Source organism: Vanellus vanellus (assembly GCF_965231255.1).
Source record: "Vanellus vanellus genome assembly, contig: HAP1_SCAFFOLD_67, whole genome shotgun sequence".
In the NCBI taxonomy this organism is placed as follows: Eukaryota; Metazoa; Chordata; class Aves; order Charadriiformes; family Charadriidae; genus Vanellus; species Vanellus vanellus.
Genome location: NW_028128775.1, coordinates 687,862 through 712,092, shown reverse-complemented (window position 1 = coordinate 712,092; position 24,231 = coordinate 687,862). Strand labels below are relative to the sequence as shown.

The 24,231-nt window shown below is 45.8% G+C and overlaps 1 protein-coding gene across 1 annotated transcript in view; it reads right to left on the bottom strand.

Annotated features, from left to right (window-relative positions):
• Positions 1 to 19,246, bottom strand: part of LOC309684061 (sentrin-specific protease 2-like) — a gene marked incomplete at both ends in the record, with an annotated part of 32,988 nt that extends 13,742 nt beyond the window's left edge. The window contains 3 exons of the mRNA XM_082500022.1: positions 17,038 to 17,127; positions 18,583 to 18,663; positions 19,127 to 19,246. Coding sequence (XP_082356148.1) covers positions 17,038 to 17,127; positions 18,583 to 18,663; positions 19,127 to 19,246 — 291 coding nt within the window. The remainder of the gene's footprint in view (positions 1 to 17,037; positions 17,128 to 18,582; positions 18,664 to 19,126) is intronic.
• Positions 19,247 to 24,231: the final 4,985 nt, after the last annotated feature.

Here is a 24,231-nt window from a genome sequence, read left to right as displayed (position 1 = left end):
ATTTATAATCAGTTTTGAAACTTTGTGGTGTTCTTCCTGCATCTCATTTTTGGAATTTGCAGTTTTATCATCTTTTTCCAGTGGATCCAGTTTTTCCAATTGATAACTTCCTTCTTTCCGTTTAGATTTTTCTTGTAAATGGAAGTACTCGCTTCATCTCTTTCTCCTCTCCATGTATTCTTCTCCTTTTCTATTCACTTCTGTGTCTTCTTGGCTCTGCTGTCAAAATAGAGACAGAACATTTTGTGCCTGATTTGTTGGAGTAAAACTATGTGCTCTTTCAGAAACGCTTTAAGAGGTAAACTTTCAACATGAGACATGAGATAGAGGTTCTAACCTCTGCTTTTGAGACACTTGTAAAATGTTTCCATGGTCCTTAGGGTGTCTCGGGAATGTTTTGTAGCCCGAGTCCTTTTATGAATTGGAAACTGGGCTGATCACCATTCCGCTATTGCAGACGCTTCACAAGCAATTGAACAGAGACAAACAGATCGCACTCATAGAGTCTCTGCTGTGCTTTGGCCGGTGCGACAAGCCAAACCCCACTGCTTCTGGCTCCTCACTTGAAAGGCAAGGACGTACTTTGCTTTCATATCAGTAATGTTGTGAAAACTCAGAAATCACGGGTTAGTCATACAGTCAGAATTACATGTCTGCACACCAACAAAACTGCTCTTTCAGACTACTCAGCGTTGCTTACAATCTTGCAGGGTTTCGGCTGGGCAAGTTTGAAGAGCGCCTTTACATTTCCTAGGTGGGGAGGGGCATGTTGCTTTTACTAAAAAGACTGAATTGTAAACACTTCTGTCAAGCAGTTACCTGAAGAGTTGTTTTATACTTAGACAAGGGGTTTGCATGTGGATCTCTTCTCCTCCAAGCTGGTGCGTTGTAAGGTCCTGAAGGGTATTTGTCTATAGAAAAAAACATAGACGTTGCCTCTTAATTCCGGCTACATGAGAGACGAGATAGAGGTCCAGGAAAGACTCTCAGTCTGATATGTGAATTGAATGTTACATCAGCTGAAGTGTCAATGAAGGCATCAGGTGAATCCTACATTGTCTCTCACATACAAGCTGGTATTAAATACAGACTTTCTCTCTGGTAAAGATAATTTGTAACTTGCAGTGTTTGCATCAGGCTCACAGGATCTTCCAAATGAGGCAATTCTGCCACGGACATCCTTGACCTGAACAAAGTGAATGTTCCCACGCTGAAAACCTTCCCAAAGGCATCAAGTGCTTTTAGATTCAACAAGTCTATAATCCAATCCCCTCCTTTATCTCTGCTTGTGAAAGCACTAGAGGCAAGGCAACATGATGGTTTTGTTCTAGGCAGTTGATTTGCATCAGAGCATGCTGCATAATGACTAACCATTTTCTGTAGCGCTTGGTTAAAAAACATTATCATTAATACTCTGATTTTCTGTTGATTCCAGACTATTTCCATTAATTCCAATTACTAATTGCACAATAATCTCAAAAGTTGCAATTTATACAAAACTTGTAAGTATTACTGTAGTTTTCCTTTTGGGTGCAAAATCTTCTATTTATGTCAAGCTGGTTCTTTTGTTTGGAGCTTTTCCCACCACATGGCTCAGGCACTGCTGAAAATAAAGGTAGAGAAAATGGTAATGGTTGTTTCTATGATAAAAATGTTGATCACCTTTTTTTTTTTTTAAATGCTTTATCCTTTTGTAACCTGGAAATTTGATAAGATGTATTCTTCACTTGAAGAATGTTTTCTCTGTAATCTCTGTACAAATCTGTCCACATTTCATCAACAATTCTATTCTTCAACTACTCTTCATCCCTGAGATGAACCAGTGATGTTGGGATTCATTTAACTTAAATTTATTCATCTGAAAGTAGGGGTTACTTTGTCTGAAAGAAGGTTCCTTGTATTGGAAATTAAGGCAGGGAGGCACCTGAAGAGGAGAACCCAGCTTAGGAGAGATGACTGGAACTGGCAAGATAAAATCACCTGATTAACTTATGATTATTTACATTATTTACCACTTAATTTCTTGATGAAGTGACAGGTGAAAAACCACAATTATCCAGAGAAACCATGGAAACGGAAAGTAGAAAGGCAAAACCCCCCCAGTGATGTACTGTACTAGATTGCATGAAGCTCTATTAGCAATGTAAAAATAAAGTGAAAGATGTACAATTATTGTTATGTCTGAAAAAGATTGCCAAAAAGAAAGATACAAGACTCAGAATCCCACCTGTAGGCTTCTTGTCAAATTTATGACATAGTAAATACTATCAAGAGGAAACGGAAAAAAGATGAAGGAAAGTATCATAGAACCGATGAATCGCTGAAGTTGGAAGGGTCCTTTAAGATCATCAAGTCCAACCATTAACCTACCCTGACAAAACCACTTCTAAACCATGTCCCCGACTACCACATCTACCCTTTTTTTAAACACCTCCAGGGATGGCAAATCCACCACCTCCCTGGGCAGCCTATTCCAATGTTTAACAACCCTTTCAGTGAAAAAAATGTTTCCTAATATCCAATCTAAACCTCACCTGACATAACTTGAATCTATTTCCTCTCGTCCTATCAGTTTTCACCAGGGAGAAGAGGTCAGCTCCCACCTCTCTACACCCTCCTTTCAGGTAGTTGTAGAGGGTGATAAGGTCTTCCCTCAGCCTCCTTGTCCCCAGGCTAAACAACCCCAGTTCCCTCAGTCGTTCCTCATAAGATTTGTCCTCCAGACCCCTCATCAGCTTTGTAGCCCTTCTCTGGACACGCTTCAACACCTCAATGTCCTTCTTGTAGTGAGGGGCCCAAAACTGAACACAGTCCTCGAGGTGGGGCCTCACCAGTGCCAAGTACAGGGGGATGATCACTTCCCTAGTCCTGCTCACCACACTATTCCTGATACAGGCCAGGAAGCCGTTGGCCTTTTTGGCCACCTGGGCACACTGCCAGCTCATGTTCAGCCAGCTGTCCACCAACACCCCCAGGTCCTCTTCTGCCAGGCAGCTTTCCAGCCACACTTCCCGAGGCCTGTAGCGCTGCATGGGGTTATTGTGGCCCAAGTGCAGGACCTGGCACTTGCCCTTGTTGAAACTCATACCATTGATGTTGGCCCAATGATCCAATCTATCTAAGTCTCTCTGTAGAGCTTCCCTATCCTCCTGGGAATCAACACTCCTGCTTAACTTGGTGTCATCTGCAAACTTGCTGATGATACACCCTATGTCCTTATCGAGATCATCAATAAAGACATTAAACAGAAATGGTCCCAACACTGAGCCCTGAGGCACACCACTTGTGACTGTCCGCCAGCTGGATTTAAATCCATTGAGCACCACTCTTTGGGACCTTCCAGTCTGCCAGTGCTTGATCCAGCGGATCGTATGCTCATCCAGGCCGTGCGAAGCCAGTTTTTCCACAAGAATTGTATGGGGGACAGTATCGAATGCTTTTTGAAAGCCCAGGTATACAATATCAACAGCCTTTCCCTTGTCCAATATTCTGGTAATCTTGTCGTAGAAGGAGATGAGTTTCGTCTGGCAGGACCTGCCTTCCATAAACCCATGCTGACTAGGCCTCACCCCCTGGTAACTAGGCCTGATCCCCTGGTACTAGGCCTGATCCCCTATATATATGGGGAAAAATTAAAAGTATTTCTATCCTCTTTGTAATATGCTATCTTTCATCATCACCAAGTTCAAAAAGCGGGGAGGATGGGCAAATGATGTCATAGTTTCTCCCTCTAACAGTAATTTAAAAACTGGTAAACATTGTCTGAGAAGATGGAAAGTACTTGCCTTTCTGCAAGTCTCGCCCGGTCGCTTCCAAGGGTAATAGCTCATTTTCCTGAGGTGAAGACACAGGTTTTGTTGATTGGTGTTCGTGAGGGTACGGAATCTTGTAATACTCAGCTAAATATATCCCAAGAGGGAAAAAAAATGCAAAGTTTACTATATTGGCAGCACTGCTGTTTAGGAAAGAGTGACTAATTCCATACTTACCAGATTTATAGCACATTTCCTTTATTGCTCTTTCCTCTTCAATATCTGCAGCAGTCTTAGGCACCCAATTAGAAACATCTATAGGATAGATTTTTAAAAGATTACTAGTTATCTATACAAAGGCCTTCAATAATTCTTAATAATCAAATACCACAATGAATTTCATTTCTGTCATGGGTGTTTCTTTTCTCACTGCAACCTCTGCTTCTGGACAGAAAAATGATTCCGTAATATTAGGTATTGCCAAGTGCAATGGAATTGCAGTTACAACACCTATTAAGAAGTTAATGTTTGTTGATTTAAAATGAGTTAAAAAAAATCTTCAGTCCTTATTTGCAAAACAGTCCTTCATTTACACCCAAAAGGAAATCTTGTGACTAAACATGTCCCCAGGGAGCGCTTGTCACAAAACCTCTGCCCAAAGTTACTGTCCTGTAACGTCTGCCAGCAGAGCTGGTGAAATGAGCACTCCTTATCTGTCTCAGTTCAGGCTACTAAGACGAGCAAAGCCCTGCTCTTTCTGTTGTTGAAGTTAACGTGGCCAACTCAGACTGAAACCGAGTTTGGAGGCCCTAACAGGCAGCCCTGCCCGCTCACCCAAAGGACAGCGGGAAAAGCAAAGGCGGCTCGGGGCTGCCTGAGAACTAGCACCGTCATTTGCAGGGTGCACGCAGGAGAGTAGGTTGTTCTCTTACGCTCTGGGAATGTGCAATTCATTCCATCACTATGAATCTCTCATCTCTGAGTGAGATACAGTCAACGGTTTAACTACAGTTCACAAAAAGGGAATAAATAATAATGTAAATATATATATATAGACACTGCAGTTAATCTAGTGAAGAGTTTTGTCTGGTTTCTCTTCGCTAGACTCGAGAGTAACTTTCTGCAATAAAATGAGACTGCCTTCAGAGTTTAGGAAATCAGTCAAACAAATTATTTAAGTTGAAGTCACTCAGCTATCTTTTGTAAACAAACCTGTGACTTCACCTTCAGTGATGAGTGTGTAGAGCCCCTGTTCCAAAGTTTGTTTCCCGGGAAAGAAGTACCTCCTGAATTTGTGATTTCATCCCCAAATTTTGAGAATTTTTGAATGGTGGATCACATCATCTGAATAGTGGATCACATTTTAAACTTCATTGAATGAAAAAGAAGTGAATTGTACCACCATTGAAATATACAGCTAGGCAATTCACAGGAGTTAGAAAACATTGCCTCACTCACATCTGGGAACTACCAGTTCCAATATTTTGAGGATTAGCTGGAAGCTATTTCCAAAACCTGTCAACAACTCTTTTCTAACAATGTAATTGTTATTATAATACATCAGTTGTGATGTATACACTGCAAGAGTCCAAAAAACCCATTCTGCTTCCTTGTAAAAGAGAGAAAAAAACTCTTTACAGTTCTCTTTCTCTTCGTCATCCTCTTCCTCCTCCTCGTCATTGAGGTTTATAATCAGTGGAGGGTGAACGGGTAGTAAAATATTCTTTTGATTTCTGAGTGATTCTTGATGATGAGGCAGAATCCCTTCTTGTACACCCTGTGGCAATGGGGCATCTGCAGACAAGAACATTATATTTATTTTATTAGGAGGGAACTAGAATATCAAGTCCAGGTTCAGACCAGCAGGTACAGTTTTTAAATCATTATATTGAAGGAATCATTAAATAGACAGATTGTGCCTTTTAGGAAAAATCTTCTGCGGAGGTTGACGTCTTCCAACTACAAGAAAGTAGGAAAGACGCTCTCTTCCGAGAGCATCTCCCAACTACAGAGAGTAGGAAGAATCATGGGCACTCACTCCTCTGACTGGACAGATGAGGCAGTGTTGAATAAGGCCTTTTGAAAAGAGGAACATTTTGACCATTCTACGCTATTTTAAAAAGGCTGGCTGTCTCTTCCAGCTGGTGGATAGATTAATTTGAGGCAGAAACCTTCTTTCTTCCAATACCTTTTAAGATATTTACAGCTTAGGGAAACACACAATCAGTAATACCTGGGCTGAAGTGAGTGAGTTCAGGACCCCACCTGTGAAACTCGTTTAAACATGCTGAATAATAGGCAGGCCTGTATCGCTCCTCATGGCATCAGTTTTGGAGGATTTAGCAATGCTAAGATTACCTTTTTTTGGCTTGTAGACGTTCTTTTGCTATCAATTTTCTGAATCAGAATTCTCTTTACTAAGTACAAAATGTAGATTTTGAGAAAGAATATCAAGTTCACAAAATAATTTGCACTTAATTAGAAGAAAATCAGAAAAGATATTCTTTTCCTTAGGAATTTATATCTACCCGTAATATTTGCAGCAAAACCATTCCAGTACAGGGATAGCATTTTCTGAGAGCCAGGAAATGCAACGGACTGAAAATAAAAATGATGAAAAATGGTAAGTCTATTTGTACTGTTCAAGCTGACCAATTTGCAGCTCTATATACAATCAGGATTCTGTGCATTATATTAAAAATATCAAAGAAATAAGATGAAGCGTGGGCATTTTCTGTTATTCCAGTTGCTGTTATTCTTCCGCATCTCTTGCTTGCCTAGGAGCAGCATGTGTATCCTAGCAAACCCATTTCAATAACACTCCTGCAGATCTGATTTGTTGTATTTCATGCCAGAGAAAGTAAGATACAACACTTTATCTTGATAGAGCCTTTGTCAGTGTCCAGAATAGGATATTATTAGCCCTGGGTAGTGTATGCCAAATCAAACTTAAATTCGTTTAACAAGATTTCTAAGTATTAAAACGAATCAATGCACTTTTCGTATTTGCAATGTTATTGTGCAGCACACGAACTTTGAATTCATCCATATTGCAGTAAAAAGAAAAAGGCCTGCGTCCATTTTCTCTTTCTGAGTGTTGAACATTGCTCTTCTACAGGATGCCCTTGTCCGCAGTGCCTCTTAGGCACAGTCTCTGACTCACACCAGACCCAATGTCATGCCTATGTGGTGGGCACGGCAGCACCAGCTGCCTGGCGCCGACACGGGGGAAGTGGAAACTGCATTGAAAGCAGTATGGGCACTCACAGAAAGAGCACACAACCCCTTGCCATGGGGTTAGTTAGGCTCAACATGCCCAGATATGACAGGCTACCCTTTCCTGGGGGAATTTCAGGAACTCAAGGTGTTTGCTTCTGACTAGAGGTCTCTCTGGAGTTCTCTGGTGACACCTGTCCACAGCTCTGGAGATAAGGCCCAGGAACAACTCTGGTTTAGTCCACTTCTTCATCCGTCTATGACACGCCATGCCGACTCGCTGAAATGAGCAGTGCTGGTACAGGCACGGCCGCAGCGGAACCCCTTTTTGGCAGCAAACCGGGCCTTTCTGGAGCTTTTCTGGGGCAGGAAAGGCTGGGCCAGTGCAGGGACACTCGCGGGGTGTTATCAGGATGGCTGTGACAAGCCAAGGGACGACACTCCAAGGTATGAGGGATGGGGCGCGAGCGAGGGCCCTCAGCCTCTTGCTCCAAGATGTGCTGGGTATACTGCAGCACACTCGTAGTCTTATGAAGAGGAGCCAGGGGCTCCTGAGGCAATAGGAGCCAATGGGGAAACACAGGTAAACACCTCAAAGGAAGGCCACCTGGAGAACAGCACAAAGGAACTGCAGCCTCTCCAGCCACTAAGTCACGTTCAACGGGGACCCAGCTTAAGTGCCTCTATGCAAACGCACACGGCGTGGGGAGTAAACAAGAGGAGTTAGAGACGTGTGCACACCTCCAGGTCTATGATCTCATTGGCATCACAGAGACGTGGTGGGATGGCACCTATGACTGGAGTGTTGGAATAGAGGGATACGGGCCCTTTAGGAAGGACAGGCAGGGGAAACAAGCAGGGGGTGTTGCCCTCTATGTCCATGACCACCTGGAGTGAGTGCATGGAGCTCCACCTAGGGATAGATGAGGAGCCGACAGAGAATTTATGAGTCAGGATTAAAGGGAACGGATCTTTGTCGGTGACATGGATAGTGGGATTGAGTGCGCCTTCAGCAAGTTTCTCATTGACACCAAGCTGCCTGGAGTGGTTGACACGCTGGAAGGAAGGGATGCCATCCAGAGGGACCTGGACAGGCTGGAGAGGTGGGCCCACGCCAACCTCATGCAGTTCAACAAGGCCAAGTGCAGGGTCCTGCACCTGGGTTGGGGCAATCCCAAGCACAAATGCAGGCTGGGCAGAGAATGGATGGAGAGCAGCCCTGAGGAGAAGGACTTGGGGTTGCTGACCGATGAGAAGCTCAACATGAGCCGGCAACGTGTGCTCACAGCCCAGAAGGCCAACCATATCCTGGGCTGCATCAAAAGAAGCGTGGCCAGCAGGGCGAGGGAGGGGATTCTGCCTCTCTATTCCATTCTTCTGAGACCCCACCTGGACTATTGTGTCCAGCTCTGGATGCCTCCACATAAGAAGGACATGGACCTGTTGGAGCGGGTCCAGAGGAGGGCCACGAAGATGATCAGAGCACCTCTGCTGGGAAGACAGGCTGAGAGAGTTGGGGGTGTTCAGCCTGGAGAAGAGAAGGCTCGGGGGAGACCTTACAGCAGCTTTCCAGCATCTGAAGGGGGCCTACAAGAAGGCTGGAGAGGGACTTTTTACAATGGCATGTAGTGATAGGATGAGGGGTAATGGCTTCAAACTGGAAGAGGGGAGATTTAGATTAGACATGAGGAAGAAATTTTTCACTCTGAGGTTGCTGAGCACTGGCCCAGGTTGCCCAGAGAAGTTGTGGATGCCTCATCCCTGGAGGTGTTCAAGGCCAGGGTGCATGGAGCTTTGAGCAACCTGGTCTAGTGGGAGGTGTCCCTGCCCATGGCAGGGGACTTGGAACAGGATTATCTTTAAGGTCCTTTCCAACCTAAACTATTATATTATTCTATGGTTCGATGACTTGCTCTCACTTTGGCTTCCCCCGATTTCTGACATCTGTCTTGGTTCCCTGCCCTGGAGTCTTACCCCGTTCCAGGTTCCGGCTGTCTACTAGGACTCCTGGTAGACAAGAGCTCTTCTTAGAATGGACTGAGGGAAAAATCCCAAATTATAATTTTTTTTTTCCATAAATACTCTGATTTTCAGATATTATACTGCCTTGTACACTAGTACTGTACTTCAATAGCCTGCATCCAGTGTTCAAGCCTGAAAAATTTATTCGAAACGATGAACTGGAAGTACACCTGCACACACAGCATTGTAATCTGATGTTATCTGTCTGAGGGGGGTCTCATCCATCTCACATGTTGTGCTCTGTCAACAGATATTGCTACTCGTGGCCCTACCAACCTCCTCCCACCACCACACACACTACTTTTCGTTTCTCTTACATCATCACCTGCCTACTCACCGCTTTTACTACTAGAAGGATTTGATCTAGCAAATACCCAAGTAAAGCAACACTTTTACTCTGTGGACCTTGGCAACCTCAATTGCTGTTTGCGAGTTCATCTTTCATGTCACTGACACTTAGGAAGATCCCTAAAATGACAGCTAAAAAAAATCATACGCAACCCTATTCAAATGCCAATACAATTCCTTTCTTTGCCTTCAACTTGCTGGCATAGCAGATTAAAAATTCTTGGTTTTAATTAACAGGGGAGGTGATTCAGTAGTCCAGGTATAACAGTATTATGGTGACAAATAGACACGTGGGTTTGTATCCTGGGTATGAACAACATCCCAGCTGACATCTGTAAGTGCCAAGTTGCCAGTTATTTCTTAACGGGTTTCTGAGTAATTTTTTAGAGGAAAACAAAGTCACATTTGAAAATATTTGAATATTTGAAGGTCAGTTTCACCCAGTTCCAGACATTAACAGCTGGCTCTAGGAGCAGCATCTCAAAACCACGCCGCTTTTGGTCTCTAGTCAGTACGACTGGGCCATCCCCTGAGACATGATGGGGTCTGGAGCCAAAGGCCATCACCCAGGTATCAACACCTAAATCCCCAGTGCTGAAATGGATGCAATGACAGAGAGCCCTACACCCACCCCCGGATTTTCACCAGGTGCAATATAAATGTTTCTTTGAAGAACAAATCTGTTTTGAAGGACTTTGTGTTAAATAACGGATTTTGCAGAAATTCAGGTAGTTGCTATAAGCAGAAATTACAAACATGGACTATTTGTTCAGAATCAATATAATGTTGGTTCAATAAGAAAGTGATGAGTTATCCTCATGTGCGGTTTTTAACTTGTGTGTTCTTTGGGTATGTCGTGGTTTAGGCCAAATCCACCACTGGGGACCCGAGGGACCCCAGACGGGACCGACAGATGCTCCCCTCTACCCCTCTTCAAAGAGAGAGGCAGAGGAGGAAAAAGAGACTTAGGAGTTTAGAAGGAACTAAACTACTTTAATGAAATATTAATAATAAAATAAAAAGAAATAATGAAAAATATATACAAAACCGTGTCAAGCTCCCGAGATGACAATCACGTCACCGGCTGGCACTGGGGCAGTCCCAGGCTGGACTCAGTGACGGACGGGAACTGGATTCCGGATCCGGAGTCAGGATTGGGATCACAGGCAGACAAACAGAGTCCTCCTCAGACGTCGGCCATTGAAGGAAGAACCCGTGACCCTTTGATCCCTCAGCTTTTCTACTGAGCATGAGGCAGATGGGATGGAATACCCTGTTGGTCAGTTTTGGGTCACCTGTCCTGTCTGCTCCTCCCTCCAGGTGGGACCCCACTATGCTTTTCCGCTTCCGACCCTCCAACGTGGCAAATGACAATGTTGGTTGGCCTTGGCTGTTATGGCAATAAGTGTAAGCAGGAGCCTCTCTGCATCCCATGCCTGGGCATCAGCTATAAACATTGGTCTTATCACTCTGAGAGAGTGAACATTTTCTGCACAATATGCAGTTAATTTCAGTTGTTAGAAGAGGCCCAGCTAAGAAGCGAAGTTACTGAACAAAATTGGTTCTGTTTTACCTCAAACCAGGACATTCCACCCCTTATTCCATACCATTTGCATCTTGCTCAGATTACTATTACTTTTATACATCAAATTTACGCACACACAGTTATATATGATATGGATATATGCAGGTCACTCATCTACGGTTTATGTTTATATACAAAATTTTAAGTCCATTTAGTTCATGATTGCTGGATCTCATCTCAGGGCAGGAAAGATGGTACAAAATTCATTCTGGTTCGTGCCCATGGGGTAGCATGTTCATCTTGAAGAGCTTGCTGGACGCCACTTGATGAAGCTAGCTCAGGTTTCATCACCACTGTGTTATTCTGAAAAACACTTATTGAACACCGTTAGTATTATGTAGTGATCAGCATCATACTGCTCAGGATTGAGTAATCTCACCAAGGGTTAAATTCCCTTGACGTACACATTGAACTTCTCCATCCTTCAGCATCACCCACCAAGTACATCCAGGTCCTTGGGCAAAAACAGTCCCACGAATGGGTTTGCTTTTGCCTGAAGCAGGGAAAACCCAAACAGTTTTCCCTAACAAATTCCTTTCATGCACCACAGGGACTTTATCCCCTTCTACAATATGTAAAAGGTCTGATTGAGCAGGACCAGCTCGATTGAAGGATCCCCTGGTGTTAACTAACCAGGTAGCTTGTTGTAAATGCTTGTCCCAATTTTTAAAGGTTCCACCTCCTATAGCTTTTAGGGTGGTTTTTAACAGTCCATTGTATCGCTCAATCTTCCCAGAAGCTGGTGCGTGATAGGGGATATGATATATCCACTCAATACCATGTTCTTTTGCCCAATTACTTATAAGATTGTTTTTAAAATGAGTCCCATTGTCTGACTCAATTCTTTCTGGAGTGCCATGTCGCCACAAGACTTGCCTTTCAAGGCCCAGGATGGTATTCCGGGCAGTGGCATGAGGTACGGCATAGGTTTCCAACCATCCGGTGCTTGCTTCCACCATTGTAAGCACATAGCGCTTACCCTGGCGAGTTTGAGGGAGTGTGATGTAATCAACTTGCCAAGCTTCCCCATATTTATATTTCAGCCATCGTCCCCCATACCACAAAGGTTTGAACTGTTTAGCTTGCTTGATTTCGGCGCATGTTTCACAGTCACGGATACCCTGCGCAATAGCGTCCATGGTTAAATCCACGCCTCGGTCACGTGCCCATTTATATGTTGCATCCCTTCCTTGATGACCTGAAGTGTCATGGGCCCACCGAGCTAAGAATAGTTCACCTTTATGTTCCCAGTCCAAGTCTGTCTGGAAAATTTTAGCAGCCTGATCCGCTTGCTGATTGTTTTGATGTTCCTCAGTGGCCCGACCCATGGGTACATGGGCATCTACGTGACGTACCTTTACGACTAGGTTTGCTAGCCGGTCGGCAATGTCTTGCCACAGCTCAGCAGCCCAGATGGGTTTACCTCTGCGCTGCCAGTTGCTCTGCTTCCACTGCTTTAGCCACCCCCACAGAGCATTTGCCACCATCCATGAGTCAGTATAGAGATAGAGTATTGGCCACTTTTCTCGTTCAGCAACGTCCAATGCCAGCTGGATGGCTTTTACCTCTGCAAATTGACTCGATTCACCTTGTCCTTCAGCAGCTTCCGAGACTCGTCGTGTAGGACTCCATACAGCAGCTTTCCACCTTCGATGTTTTCCTACAATACGACAAGACCCATCAGTAAACAAGGCATACTGTTTCTCATTATCTGAGAGTTCATTATATGGTGGAGCTTCCTCAGCACGTGTCACCACCTCCTCTGGTGGCATCCCAAAGTCTTTGCCTTCGGGCCAATTTGTGATCACTTCTACCATTCCTGGGCGATTTGGGTTTCCTATTCGAGCTCGTTGCGTGATTAAGGCAACCCACTTACTCCAGGGTAGTATCGGTGGCATGATGAGTAGAAGGAACTTTACCCTTGAACATCCAGCCCAGTACTGGTAATGGGGGTGCCAGGAGGAGCTGTGCCTCAGTACCAGTTACTTCTGAAGCAGCTCTAACTCCTTCCTATGCTGCCAAGATTTCTTTCTCAGTTGGAGTATAGTTGGCCTCGGAGCCTTTATATCCCCGACTCCAGAATCCTAGCGGTCGACCTCGAGTCTCCCCTGGTGCTTTCTGCCAGAGGCTTCAGGTAGGGCCATTGTCCCCGGCTGTGGTGTAGAGCACATTTTTAATGTTCCGTCCAGTTCGGACTGGTCCAAGGGCTACTGCATGCACAATCTCTTGTTTAATTTGCTCAAAGGCTTGTCGTTGCTCAGGGCCCCACACAAACTCCTTTTTCTTTCGAGTCACTTCATAGAGAGGTTTCACAATCTGGCTATAACCTGGAATATGCATTCTCCAGAAACCCACAACACCTAAAAAGGCTCGTGTTTCCTTTTTGTTAGTAGGTGGGGACATAGATGTTATTCGGTTAATTATATCCATTGGGATCTGGCGACGGCCATCTTGCCACTTGATTCCCAAAAACTGGATTTCTCGTGCAGGTCCCTTGACCTTGCCTCTTTTAATGGCAAAACCTGCTTTCAGAAGAATCTTAATTATTTTCCTACCTTTGTGGAAAACTTCTTCTGCTGAATTACCCCACACAATGATGTCATTGATGTATTGTAGGTGTTCTGGAGCTCCACCCTTCTCCAGTGCAGTCTGGATCAGTCCATGGCAAACAGTAGGGCTGTGTTTCCACCCCTGGGGCAGTCGATTCCAGGTGCACTGGACACCCTCCAGGTGAAAGCAAACTGTGGCCTGCACTCTGCTGCTAAAGGAATAGAGAAAAAGGCATGAGCAATGTCAATTGTAGCATACCATTGGGCTGCCTTTGACTCCAGTTCATACTGAAGTTGTAGCATATCTGGCACAGCAGCACTCAGGGGTGGTGTAACTTCATTCAGGCCACGATAGTCTACTGTTAATCTCCAGTGCCCATCAGACTTTCGCACTGCCCATATAGGGCTGTGTCCTGGTTTGAGGTAAAACAGAACCAATTTTGTTCAGTAACTTGGCTTCTTAGCTGGGCCTCTTCTAACTCCTGAAGTTAACTGCATATTGTGCAGACAGTGTTCACTCTCTCAGAGAGGTCAGACCAATGGTTACAGCTGATGCCCGGGCGTGGGATGCAGAGAGGCTCTGCTTATACTCATTGCTATAACCCCCACGGCCAAACAACTTTGTTATTTGCCCCGTTGGAGGGTCGGAAGCGGAAAAGCATAGTGGGGTCCCACCTGCAGGGAGGAGCAGACAGGACAGGTGACCCAAAAACGACCAGCAGGGTATTCCATCCCATCTGCCTCATGCTCAGTATAAAAGCTGAGGGATCAAAGGGTCAGCGCTCTTCCTTCAATGGCCGATGTCTGAGGAGGACTCTGTTCGTCTGCCTGTGATCCCCATCCTGAATGCCGATCCGGAATCCAGTTCCCGTCCGTCACTGAGTCCAGCCTGGGACTGCCCCAGTGCCAGCCGATGACGTGATTGTCATCTCGGGAGCTTGATACAGTTTTGTATATATTTTTCATTATTTCTTTTTATTTTATTATTAATATTTCATTAAAGTAGTTTAGTTCCTTCTAAACTCCTAAGTCTCTTTTTCCTCCTCTGCCTCTCTCTTTGAAGAGGGGTAGAGGGGAGCATCTGTCGGTCCCATTTGGGGTCCCTCAGGTCCCCAGTGGTGGATTTGGCCTAAACCACGACAGGCTGTTAAAGGGTGAGCGAGTTCTGCTGATCACTCCTTGGCTCTCTAGCCGGCGAATCAGGTTATGGATGGGAATCAGGGAGTCTCGGTTGGTGCGATACTGTCGTCGAAGCACCGTGGCAGTAGCAATTGCACCTGCTGATCTTCAACCCTCAGCAGTTCCACAACAGAAGGGTCATCTGAAAGACCGGGTAAGGCAGACAGCTGTGTAACATCCTCAGTCTCTACAGCTGCTATACCAAAAGCCCACCGATACCCTTTTGGGTCTTTAAAATACCCTCTCTTGAGATAGTCTATGCCAAGGATGCACGGAGCATCTGGACCAGTAACAATGGGGTGTTTCTCCCATTTATTCCCAGTTAGGCTCACTTCAGCCTCTAATACAGTCAGTTCTTGAGATCCGCCTGTCACTCCAGAAATGGTGACAGTTTCTGCCCCTTTATGATTCGATGGCAATAGGGCACGCTGTGCACCAGTGTCCACCAGGGCTTTATACTTTTGTGGCTCTCATGTGCCAGGCCATCGAATCCACACAGTCCAATAAACTCGGTTGTCCCTCTCCTCCTCCTGGCTGGAGGCAGGGCACCTCTACTATTGACCGTAGTACCTACGATTATCAGATTGGTTCCTACCTGGTCCATAGAATCGCCTACCGTAGGTCGGAGCAGCCTTCCTCCTGTAAGAATCCTTTCTTCTATCGGCTTCATTTTGCAGCTCAAGCACCTGTGCCTGTAGGGCTGAGGTAGGTTCTCCATCCCACTTCTTCATGTCTTCTGCATATTCACAGAAGCAAACCCACAGGATATCTCGCATCAGCTTTGATTTGTCTTGAGTCGGAGGGTGTAAAACAGAACAAAATTGGTTCTGTTTTACCTCAAACCAGGACACAGGTAGAGTTTCGTTCCATTAAGGCTCTTTTTATTAAAATAAATATTTAAATTATATAAAGAAATAAATACTTCTCTTTTCACATTAGATAACTCCCTGGAGACAGCAAAAAAAAAAAACCAACCCCAAACCAGCCCAAATGACAGGGGCTTTGGTGAGAAATCAAGAGATGGTAAACGCTTTCTTTCCGTGGTCATGACAAATCCAGTTTTAGGAATCAAGTAGATGGTAGATATTCCAGAAACAGAGGAAAACTCTCTTTGAGGAGACGGTAGTTCAGCACGTTGTCCTTGGGAAGGTAAGTTGGGCAAACACGACTGTAACCACCACCACAGATGTTTCCCATTTGTCTGTAATGTGGTCGCGTGCGCTGTGAGGCGCGAGCGTGCGGCTCAGCCATGGAAGTTGACGATGTTCCTTCTTCACTCTGCCCTTAACGAGGTCACACCCATCTTTCTGGCTCTCGCTTAAGGTGCGTTAGCTAATTTCAAAGAGAGTTACTGTCTCCAAAATAAGGGGGGGGGGGGGGGGGGAACTGTCTTAACCCACTACTTCATAACTTGAAGAGGAAAATTTGTGTGCCTGCTGCTGTTCCAAATGAGGTCTAAGAAATGTAACTACAATAACAACGAGTCACCCGGAGGTGATCACAGCGTTGTTCTAATAGTGCACATCTCACAGCAGCTGTTGGTGGTGTTGGCAAAAAAAAAAACCCAAAACCCCAGAGTTACTGTCTCCAAAATAAGGGAGGTGGGGGGAATAAACCATCTTAACTTCTACTTCATAACCTAAAGAGGAAAATTTGTCTAAGAAATGTAACTAAAGGTCTAAGAAAACTAACTAAAGGTCTAAGAAAAGTAACTAAGGTCTAAGAAACGTAATTAAAATAAGAACTCTAATAGTCCATGTGTCACAGCAGCTGTTGGTGGATTATCTCCCACACCATCTTCTTGCGGAAGTACGGCATGTGAGTCTGAAAAGAGAAGAGAAATCCATTAAATAATGACGTCACGGTAGAAAGAGGCGGCAAACAGGCATAAACGCCCAGCGGAGTCCTTAATATGAAGTTCCCTTTAAGAACTGTCAACCGTTTGGGTACAACACCCCACGCGGTTCCTAAGAGGGTGACACGACAACCCGACAAAACCAGATTGACTTGACCGCGCGACAGCTTACAAGCACGCTAATAAAAGACCGGTCTAAAACGAAATCAATAAAAATAAGCGCTGTCTTGACTGGTCAAAGGGTAGAAGCCATTTCTCCAAAAGATACCGAGCCCAGATATGCCAAACCCGCTGGCGGCAGTATCTTGCCCAAGAGGAATCTCACCGGCAGCCTCTCCCAAAGGCGGGGATGGAGAACCACAGCTCTGCCCTGCCCAGGCCACTTGGAAGTTCTGACCCCAGCAACTACGCACCGAAACGGGGCACGAAACCTCAGCCCCTGCCCCGGACACAATGAAGAGCTGCTGCCTAACCTCCCCGGCTCCTGTCCCTGCGCGAAAGGGGCTGGAGGGGTTTATGACCTTCACTCACCTGGGTAAAGTTGAACGGTTTCTCTCTGGCGATGTAATCTGCGTATTTGCACATAAAGACGCCGCAGTCGCTTCCATTCAGCTGCTGAGGGATCTCCTAAGGAATGCAAAGAAGATGGAGGATTTCCCTCTGTCTCAAAAGAAAAGCAACTTGGAAGCAGCGCACATTACCCACACCGACACTGCGCTCACCGCACACTCCTGACCCTACTTGCCTAATCCCGAATACCCACTCCCGCCCACGAGGAACAGACCCAGTTCACTGCTCACCATCCCTCCCCTCTGCCTCCCGGACTCGGACACTACGATCCAAATTCTTGGCAGGCCCAGAAGGGGCAGCAGCCCTCCTCCCTGCGAGGCCTCTCGAGGTTTGCACCGCCTTTTTCTTAAGTGACCTTTCTTAAATCCAGTCTGTAGGGACCGCTTTTTACTATTAACTCCTTGAGAAACATCAGCTCAGCCCTTTCTTTGTCACGTGCCAGGATCTGGGCCCCAAAGAAGCACTGACAGTTCCCATTTCAAACCCAAGTGGTGCTCACGTACACGTGGCTCCATGCTGTGAAGAGTCCACTCCAAAACATTCAGCTCCAGGTTTCTTTTTTCCCGGCTTTCTTTTTGCAGGTATTGGCTGGTTAAAACAAAAGGGAAAAAAAAATCCCTTTTCATCTCTGTAATTTAGGCCAACAACAAAATAAAGTGGCTGAAGGATCACAGGAAGACAAACGGCAGGACAGTAAAATGTCAGAGGATCCTCACAGCAGCTGATTTAAGGCTGATTTTGAGGAAAAATCCCAATCTGAAACTTACAAACACGGGGAGAGGCTGTGAGCTAATGGTCAAGAACAAGGCCAACAATTCCATTGCTTCGGAGAGGTCAAAAAGCCCCAAATCACATGTTATCAGAGCACAAAGAGACAAACCACGCAAGGAACTGTAATGCCGTAATTCCACCGGGTGCCTTGATCCCACATCCTGGGCTCCGACTAACAAAGTCGGCACACGTGTGCCACGGGGCTATGGCGTATTTGGCTGTGCCTCTCACGGGAAGGTGGCAGAATCCAGGCACCCCAGACCCTGGGTGCAGGGGACGCTGTGACAGCAGATAAGCAGTCGATGCCAGACAAGTCGCAGCAAGCAACTCCAAGATTCCTGCTTGGTTATCTACAAGCCACGTGAAAACTGGCAGTCGCCTTACAGGGACTCAATCTAAAACCCCTCTCCTCATTCACACCAGAAAAGCAGTGACGGAGCGGTTACTTACAGCAAAGTCTGACAAATCTTGTCCCCTTTCTGGCCCAGCGAGTCCAAGTACGTGATGGTCTTCTTCCTGACATCTATGACCTGTTATTAAAAGGTGACCATTAGACAAAGCACAACCTTCTGCCGCACACCCCTCAACACCTAAATGACTTCTCTTGCCAGTTTTTGCTCCCCGTCCAATTCTAAAGAAAAAGCCCGTGGGACTCACGGCTAGTGTCCAGTGCGCTTTCAAGTTCACAGGCACGAAGATGATGTCCTGCTTGAAGACATCGACACTTCTGGTCCATCTTCTTACTGCATCATAGCCCCCAGATGTTAGTTTGGGATAAAAGAAAGTACTGAATGCGTGGACCACTGGATATCCTTCCTTCTTGCCTCTTTCCATCAGCAGACCCATGTAGAAATTAACCACCTGTACCATAAAGAGGAAACGTGAGGTGTAAACATATGCCTTCCCCAACCAAAAATACAGCACCACCTCTGTTCTGGCCACCCTTAAGCACGCAGCGGAGAGAACTCCAGCCTCAGCTGTCAGCTTTTGTTCCCAGAATTTCACACGGGGCTACATCGTCAGTTTGATCAAAACACCTGCCCCCCACACCAAAAACCCGGACGAACTCCGGGAAGCTGCGTCATACAAGAAGTAACGGAACTTCCAGAAACGATCGACCCTTCAATACCTCAAATAAGACCTGTACAGAGGTTTTTAGGCTCTGCCACGGAGGTCGTCAAAGAACGTTGACGGGACTTCTGTACAGGGCGGAGGGGTATTTTTCAATAAAGGCTGAATGAGACTGTCCCTGTGCTGCAGCTGGTTTTACCTCATCGTTTAGCCAGCAAAGGTTCCTGAGCGTGCGGATGTCCTCACGAGTGACCTTTAGTTTGAAGGCACTGCTCATGATCTCATCTGGCTCACCTCTGCCAAATGCGGCACTGACCTCTCTCTCCATGGCCTGAAAGGAACAATTCAACGGGGAAGGACTTGTGAAACAGAGCATGGAGCACGCTGACCTGGGGGCAGCTTTCCACTGAAACACGGCCTGTAAATTCAGCTCAGGTGACAGAGCAACTGCCTTCGACGGTTTCTTGGCTCAGTGAGTGATAGCGCTTTTGCCTTGCTTGGTTGGCTTCAGCATCCCAACTTTGAACTTTAGAGCCCAGGCTTGCTGCCATTTCTTTTCACCAAGGACGTTGGGATAAAACCCGTAAACTCAGCAAACATGCTAAAGCAGCTGAAAATGGAACACAACTCTGGCAACCCCCTTTCCCACGTGCTGCCGCAGCCCTCGCAATACCCAGGTTTAAGCCAACCCCAGCGGGGAATGCAAAGAAACCACTACGGATGGTGGTATAAAATACTCTGATCTGCAATAGCATCTCCTTCTTGCTTGAATCTGGGCGAGCAAAATAAGAAAACCACCCGGTTTCCCTTGTACCCAGCATCAACTCCGCAGACTTTGTAAACTCTGCATTTGCTCGCCCTTTCCGAGTCCATCCTCAACAGGCAGAAAAAAGTGGGGGGAGCTCAATTAGACTGCAACTCCGAAGAATAAAAGCAGCCAAAATTCATACAAGCAGGGGAAACTGAACTCCCACTCCCCGGTGGACGGCACCACGGATCAGCACAAGCTGATCTTTCAGGTTCTATCACCACGGTAGGACAAGAGGCACATCCAATATAACTGGATGAGTCGGGTTAGCACTGCTCTGGAGACTGGTGTTCAACCTGGACTCATTTTTTGTCCTGCTAACAGAAGGCCCACAAACCCTCAGGGCAGCACAACTGAAGGAGCGCTGGAGCACACGAAATCCTTCAAACCAGCTTTAGTGCTGACCCTCGCACTGCAAAGTCACAGCCGCAGACACTCGCTAACAGGTTCAATGCAAGTTCTTCAGATTTCAAAAAGCCTCAAGAACCACCGAGAATAAGAGGAGTTCCCTGCAGCTCTGTCACAACCTTCTCTTTTGTCTCACAGACTGTCGGCTGTGGTACCTCTGTGAGCGGAGGAAAGCGTTCCGCTGTTTTTCCCAGGCTTGGCACTTTCTTTCCTTCCACATTGAGGCTGGCTGACTTTTTGGACTGAACACGTGTTGGGTGTCCTCGGAATAACGCATCTTCTGAGATTTCAGTGCCACGCTGCCTCTGTTAGACAAACGGACGTTAAGCTAGCAATCAAGCACAGATTTGTTTGCTTGGGGATAGGACAGAAAATCTTGCTTATATAGTAAACTGGAAGGGTTTTTGTACACACATCCAAACAGCAAACTCCAAAGTTACTTTTTATTGACGACTGCATTCCAACTGTGCACCCATGGAGTGCTGCACTTGGAGGCAAGAGAGGCAGAGAGCTCGTTTGGCTTGGGCTAGCGTTAAGAACCCCAGCAAAGCCTCCACGTGTAGTTATCAAGTTGAGGGTGAGACTACTATTTATGATTTCCATGATTAAAATTGTATTTTTGACCTCAATCCTGACCAGAGGTGGAAGTCAGAGATGTACTTCCCATCCCAGCAAACAAGATACGACTAAAGTCACCCCAGTCCAGCTTTGCAGGTCAACTAAGGCTGTGTGCTAGAGATTTTGAGGCTATACCCAACACATGAAAGGGGAAGAATCAAAATGCTATAGTGTAGTGTGCTCCTAATAGTCCAGAAACAAAATTAATGGCAGCGGAAAACACTTTGCAACAGCGCTACTCATCAAACAATGCTCCCACTTTCCCTGGGAAAAACAACCTGGGCAAATACAGATATTGTTGAGTAAGTCATGTGAAGTGGAGAGTGCTGAAGTTTCTGATCACAAAGAGCTCTATTTTCCTTGGGAAAAACACAAGCTTACCCCTGCCATGGTTTGTTTCGCTGCTCCTTCCTCTTCCGCAGAGTTTTCTTCTGGTGTGCAGTACCTGCCAGGAGAGGGAGAGAGAGAAGTGAGCTGTGTATCCGTCTTGTCCCATGGAATTCTCAAGAATTCACCCTCTGGACAAGAAAGGCTTTTTCAAGGCTTATTCTGACTACAGCCCCGGTTGCACACATCAACGTGTGACAATATCGTCTCAACTTCCAGCACCGTTCTTTCTTAGCAGCAGGACTGGGATAGAATGAAGAGCTGGGAGCTTTGCAATTTTTTTTTTTTCCCATTTACTTGTACAAGACTCCTTTTCCTTCTCTTTATCAGTTGCATTATTTAGAAAACAGAGAAGCAACCAGCACTTCCTCTATCGAGTGCTTTGTGATCTACTGCTGATAAACACTGCACGCTGGGTGTTCTACTGCAAGGTGTAACAGGAACATCTGCAACTAGACTTGCATCCAAACAGAGTGAGCTTCGGGAAACTAAGGCCAGCACACCGAATTCCAAATGGGACAGCCACAGGATGTTTACTTGCCTTCTACAGGCCAGTCAAGAGAGTGACTATCCCCATTTGGAGAGGACTGTCATTCAAACCACACAGACTCTGAAGAGCAAACAAATACACAGACATTAAAGTTGTCCAGATATATGTCCCTGCTTCAAAAACAAGAATCCGCGTTGTCACCAAAAGACCCCTTTGAGAGAGGCCACTGGTCTCTCAAACCCAACTGCACGCTGCCTTTTTCCCCCTCCTAGTCAAACCCCACACATCCTCTAAGTCCCCAAAACTGCCTCAAGTCCCACCAGGCTTTACAAGCTCTCTAATCCTTATGCTCAGGATGCGAGTTTCCAAGTGAAAGAAATGAAATGTCAGCTCCTTGATGGCTCGGCAGAACGACTCACAAACAAAAACGGATTCTGCACATCCAAGGACAACTTGGGACGGCCACCACTCGCACCCTTACTGGCTTTCTTCCCACAGCAAACACCACACCAGCACAACCCTCTTTGTCACGCAGCACGGCTCTCGCTTGTGTTGGAGATGCAACTGGCTTGCAAGCAATTCCGGAGCCGCAAGCTAGCTACTTCTCTTTCACAGCACTGAGACGATCAAAGACCGTTGGTCATCTTCGAGACTCTACCAGCGGCTGAAAGAGATACACGCGCAGAGCCAAAAGGAACAAGAAGCATCATTAGAAGAGACTCTACCTGATCGTATCACCTCTCTGCGACCGCTGCGGGCAGCAAACATCTATACATTCGACACCTGCACAGAAAAGCAGTAGTAAGAAAACAAGAAGTCGACTTTCAATCACCATCAGATGTACACAGCTCTCCATTTCTGAGTGATAAATAAAAAAAAAGGAAAAACTTTGAAGGATGACGGTATGGTCAGGAAGTTCGAATTCTGGCAAGCACTTTGAACTCGGAACGTCATCTGCGAGTGTGTAAGAAATGCCCTATTCGGATTTGACGTCTACCTACAAAGTGGAACGGATTGGAATCATGGGGATACTCACCGGTCCTGAGTGTTGCACGTGGATAGACGTCTCCTCCGTATTTTGGTTCTTCCCGGTGACTCACAGTCGCCACTGGTTCCTTGGAGGAGGCTTGAACACTTTGGGGCATGAAACAAACAACAGAGGAGAATCACAATTTTTATACGGGGGGCATTTGTTATCAGTGCGTACCAATTCACGCTGGCTTTTGGGGTTTTTCTTTAAGAAGAACAAAATATTCTTTGCACATCCGACAAATATCTGCATTAACCTGAGGAGGCCACTTTACTCTGTGGGACAAGACAGCGTTCATTTCAACCAGCCCTGACCAATTCTGCTCAATCTATTTGTTAAAGGTTATGCTGACGCTGAGAATGGCAATGTCCACAACATCCATACTGCTGGGACATTTTACTTCAGACCTGCCCTGCTCTGACCTCAGGGACTATATGCTCAGTAGCGGTTGGAGTGCATTAGACACCTTCCCCAGGAACTTCTCTGGTTTAGCTTCCTCTGAAAGGAATCTCTTTCTCAGGCTCCAGATCTGCTCCAAAATATGAGCCAAACCACAATAAGCAACGACTGGCAGATGAGACGCCCAAAGCAGAGTCTTGACCTGCTCTCAAATGCAGTGCGCTTAAACTCAGCGCACCCAAAATTACATGAGAAACTCTCTTCTGTATCATTTTCATGGTATGGATTTTCATCTGCAGTGGCGGATTCTGGCGCAGCGCACTCCTTAACTGGTGGCCTCAGTGGTAAGAAGCTGTCTGGAGCAGCTTTGATGCTCTGTTTGCCCTTCCGGCTTGTGCTCAAAACATCAACGGCAAAAGAAACGGTATCAAGAGAACATTCCAATGTGCACCTCCACCACCACCTGCTTTGTCAAGCATGTACACCGATGACGATGGAGACAGACACGAGATGTTTATGACTTTCAGATGAAGACCTGCTGTCTTCAACTGGCTAATGGGGAAGTAGAGAGAAGTAAAAGTGAAAATCACAACAACTGCCTTGAAGATACGCTGTTGATTGTGTCCTCAGCCTCCTCTCAAGTTCAACGCTTCCTCTTACCGCAGACCTTTAATCTCTAGCTAATCTCCTGTGTCAATTAAGTAGCTGGATTTAAAGAAAAAGTTTAATATTGGTTCTTCAGGGGGGAAGCAGCTGACGACCTCCCTTACCATAGGCAGTAAACCTTTCGGGGAAGAAGTCAAAGAAAACGGAAGGATTTTTACCTCAGACGGGGAATTGTCTTGTCAGGACGAGAGAGTGGTTCCTTAGTCAAGCGAGCATGGGTCCCACACGGCATTTGACCTACGAGAGAAGAGCGTAAGGCATGGGTAAGTATAAAAGGAAACTGAAGAGGTTTATGAGTTTACAGTAACGAGCTTCACCAAAGATAAATTGTCATTTTCTCTCTCACATCATCATATGATTTGTGTTATGTCACTTTAGGACATTTTCAGGTTTTCACACCGGCAACTGCAGCAAGTTGCGCGCACAAGGTATTGCCAGCCGAAACCTGAAATACAAAAGGCTCCTCAGGATCTACTACCTAAAAGGACCATTGAAAACAATTTGCTT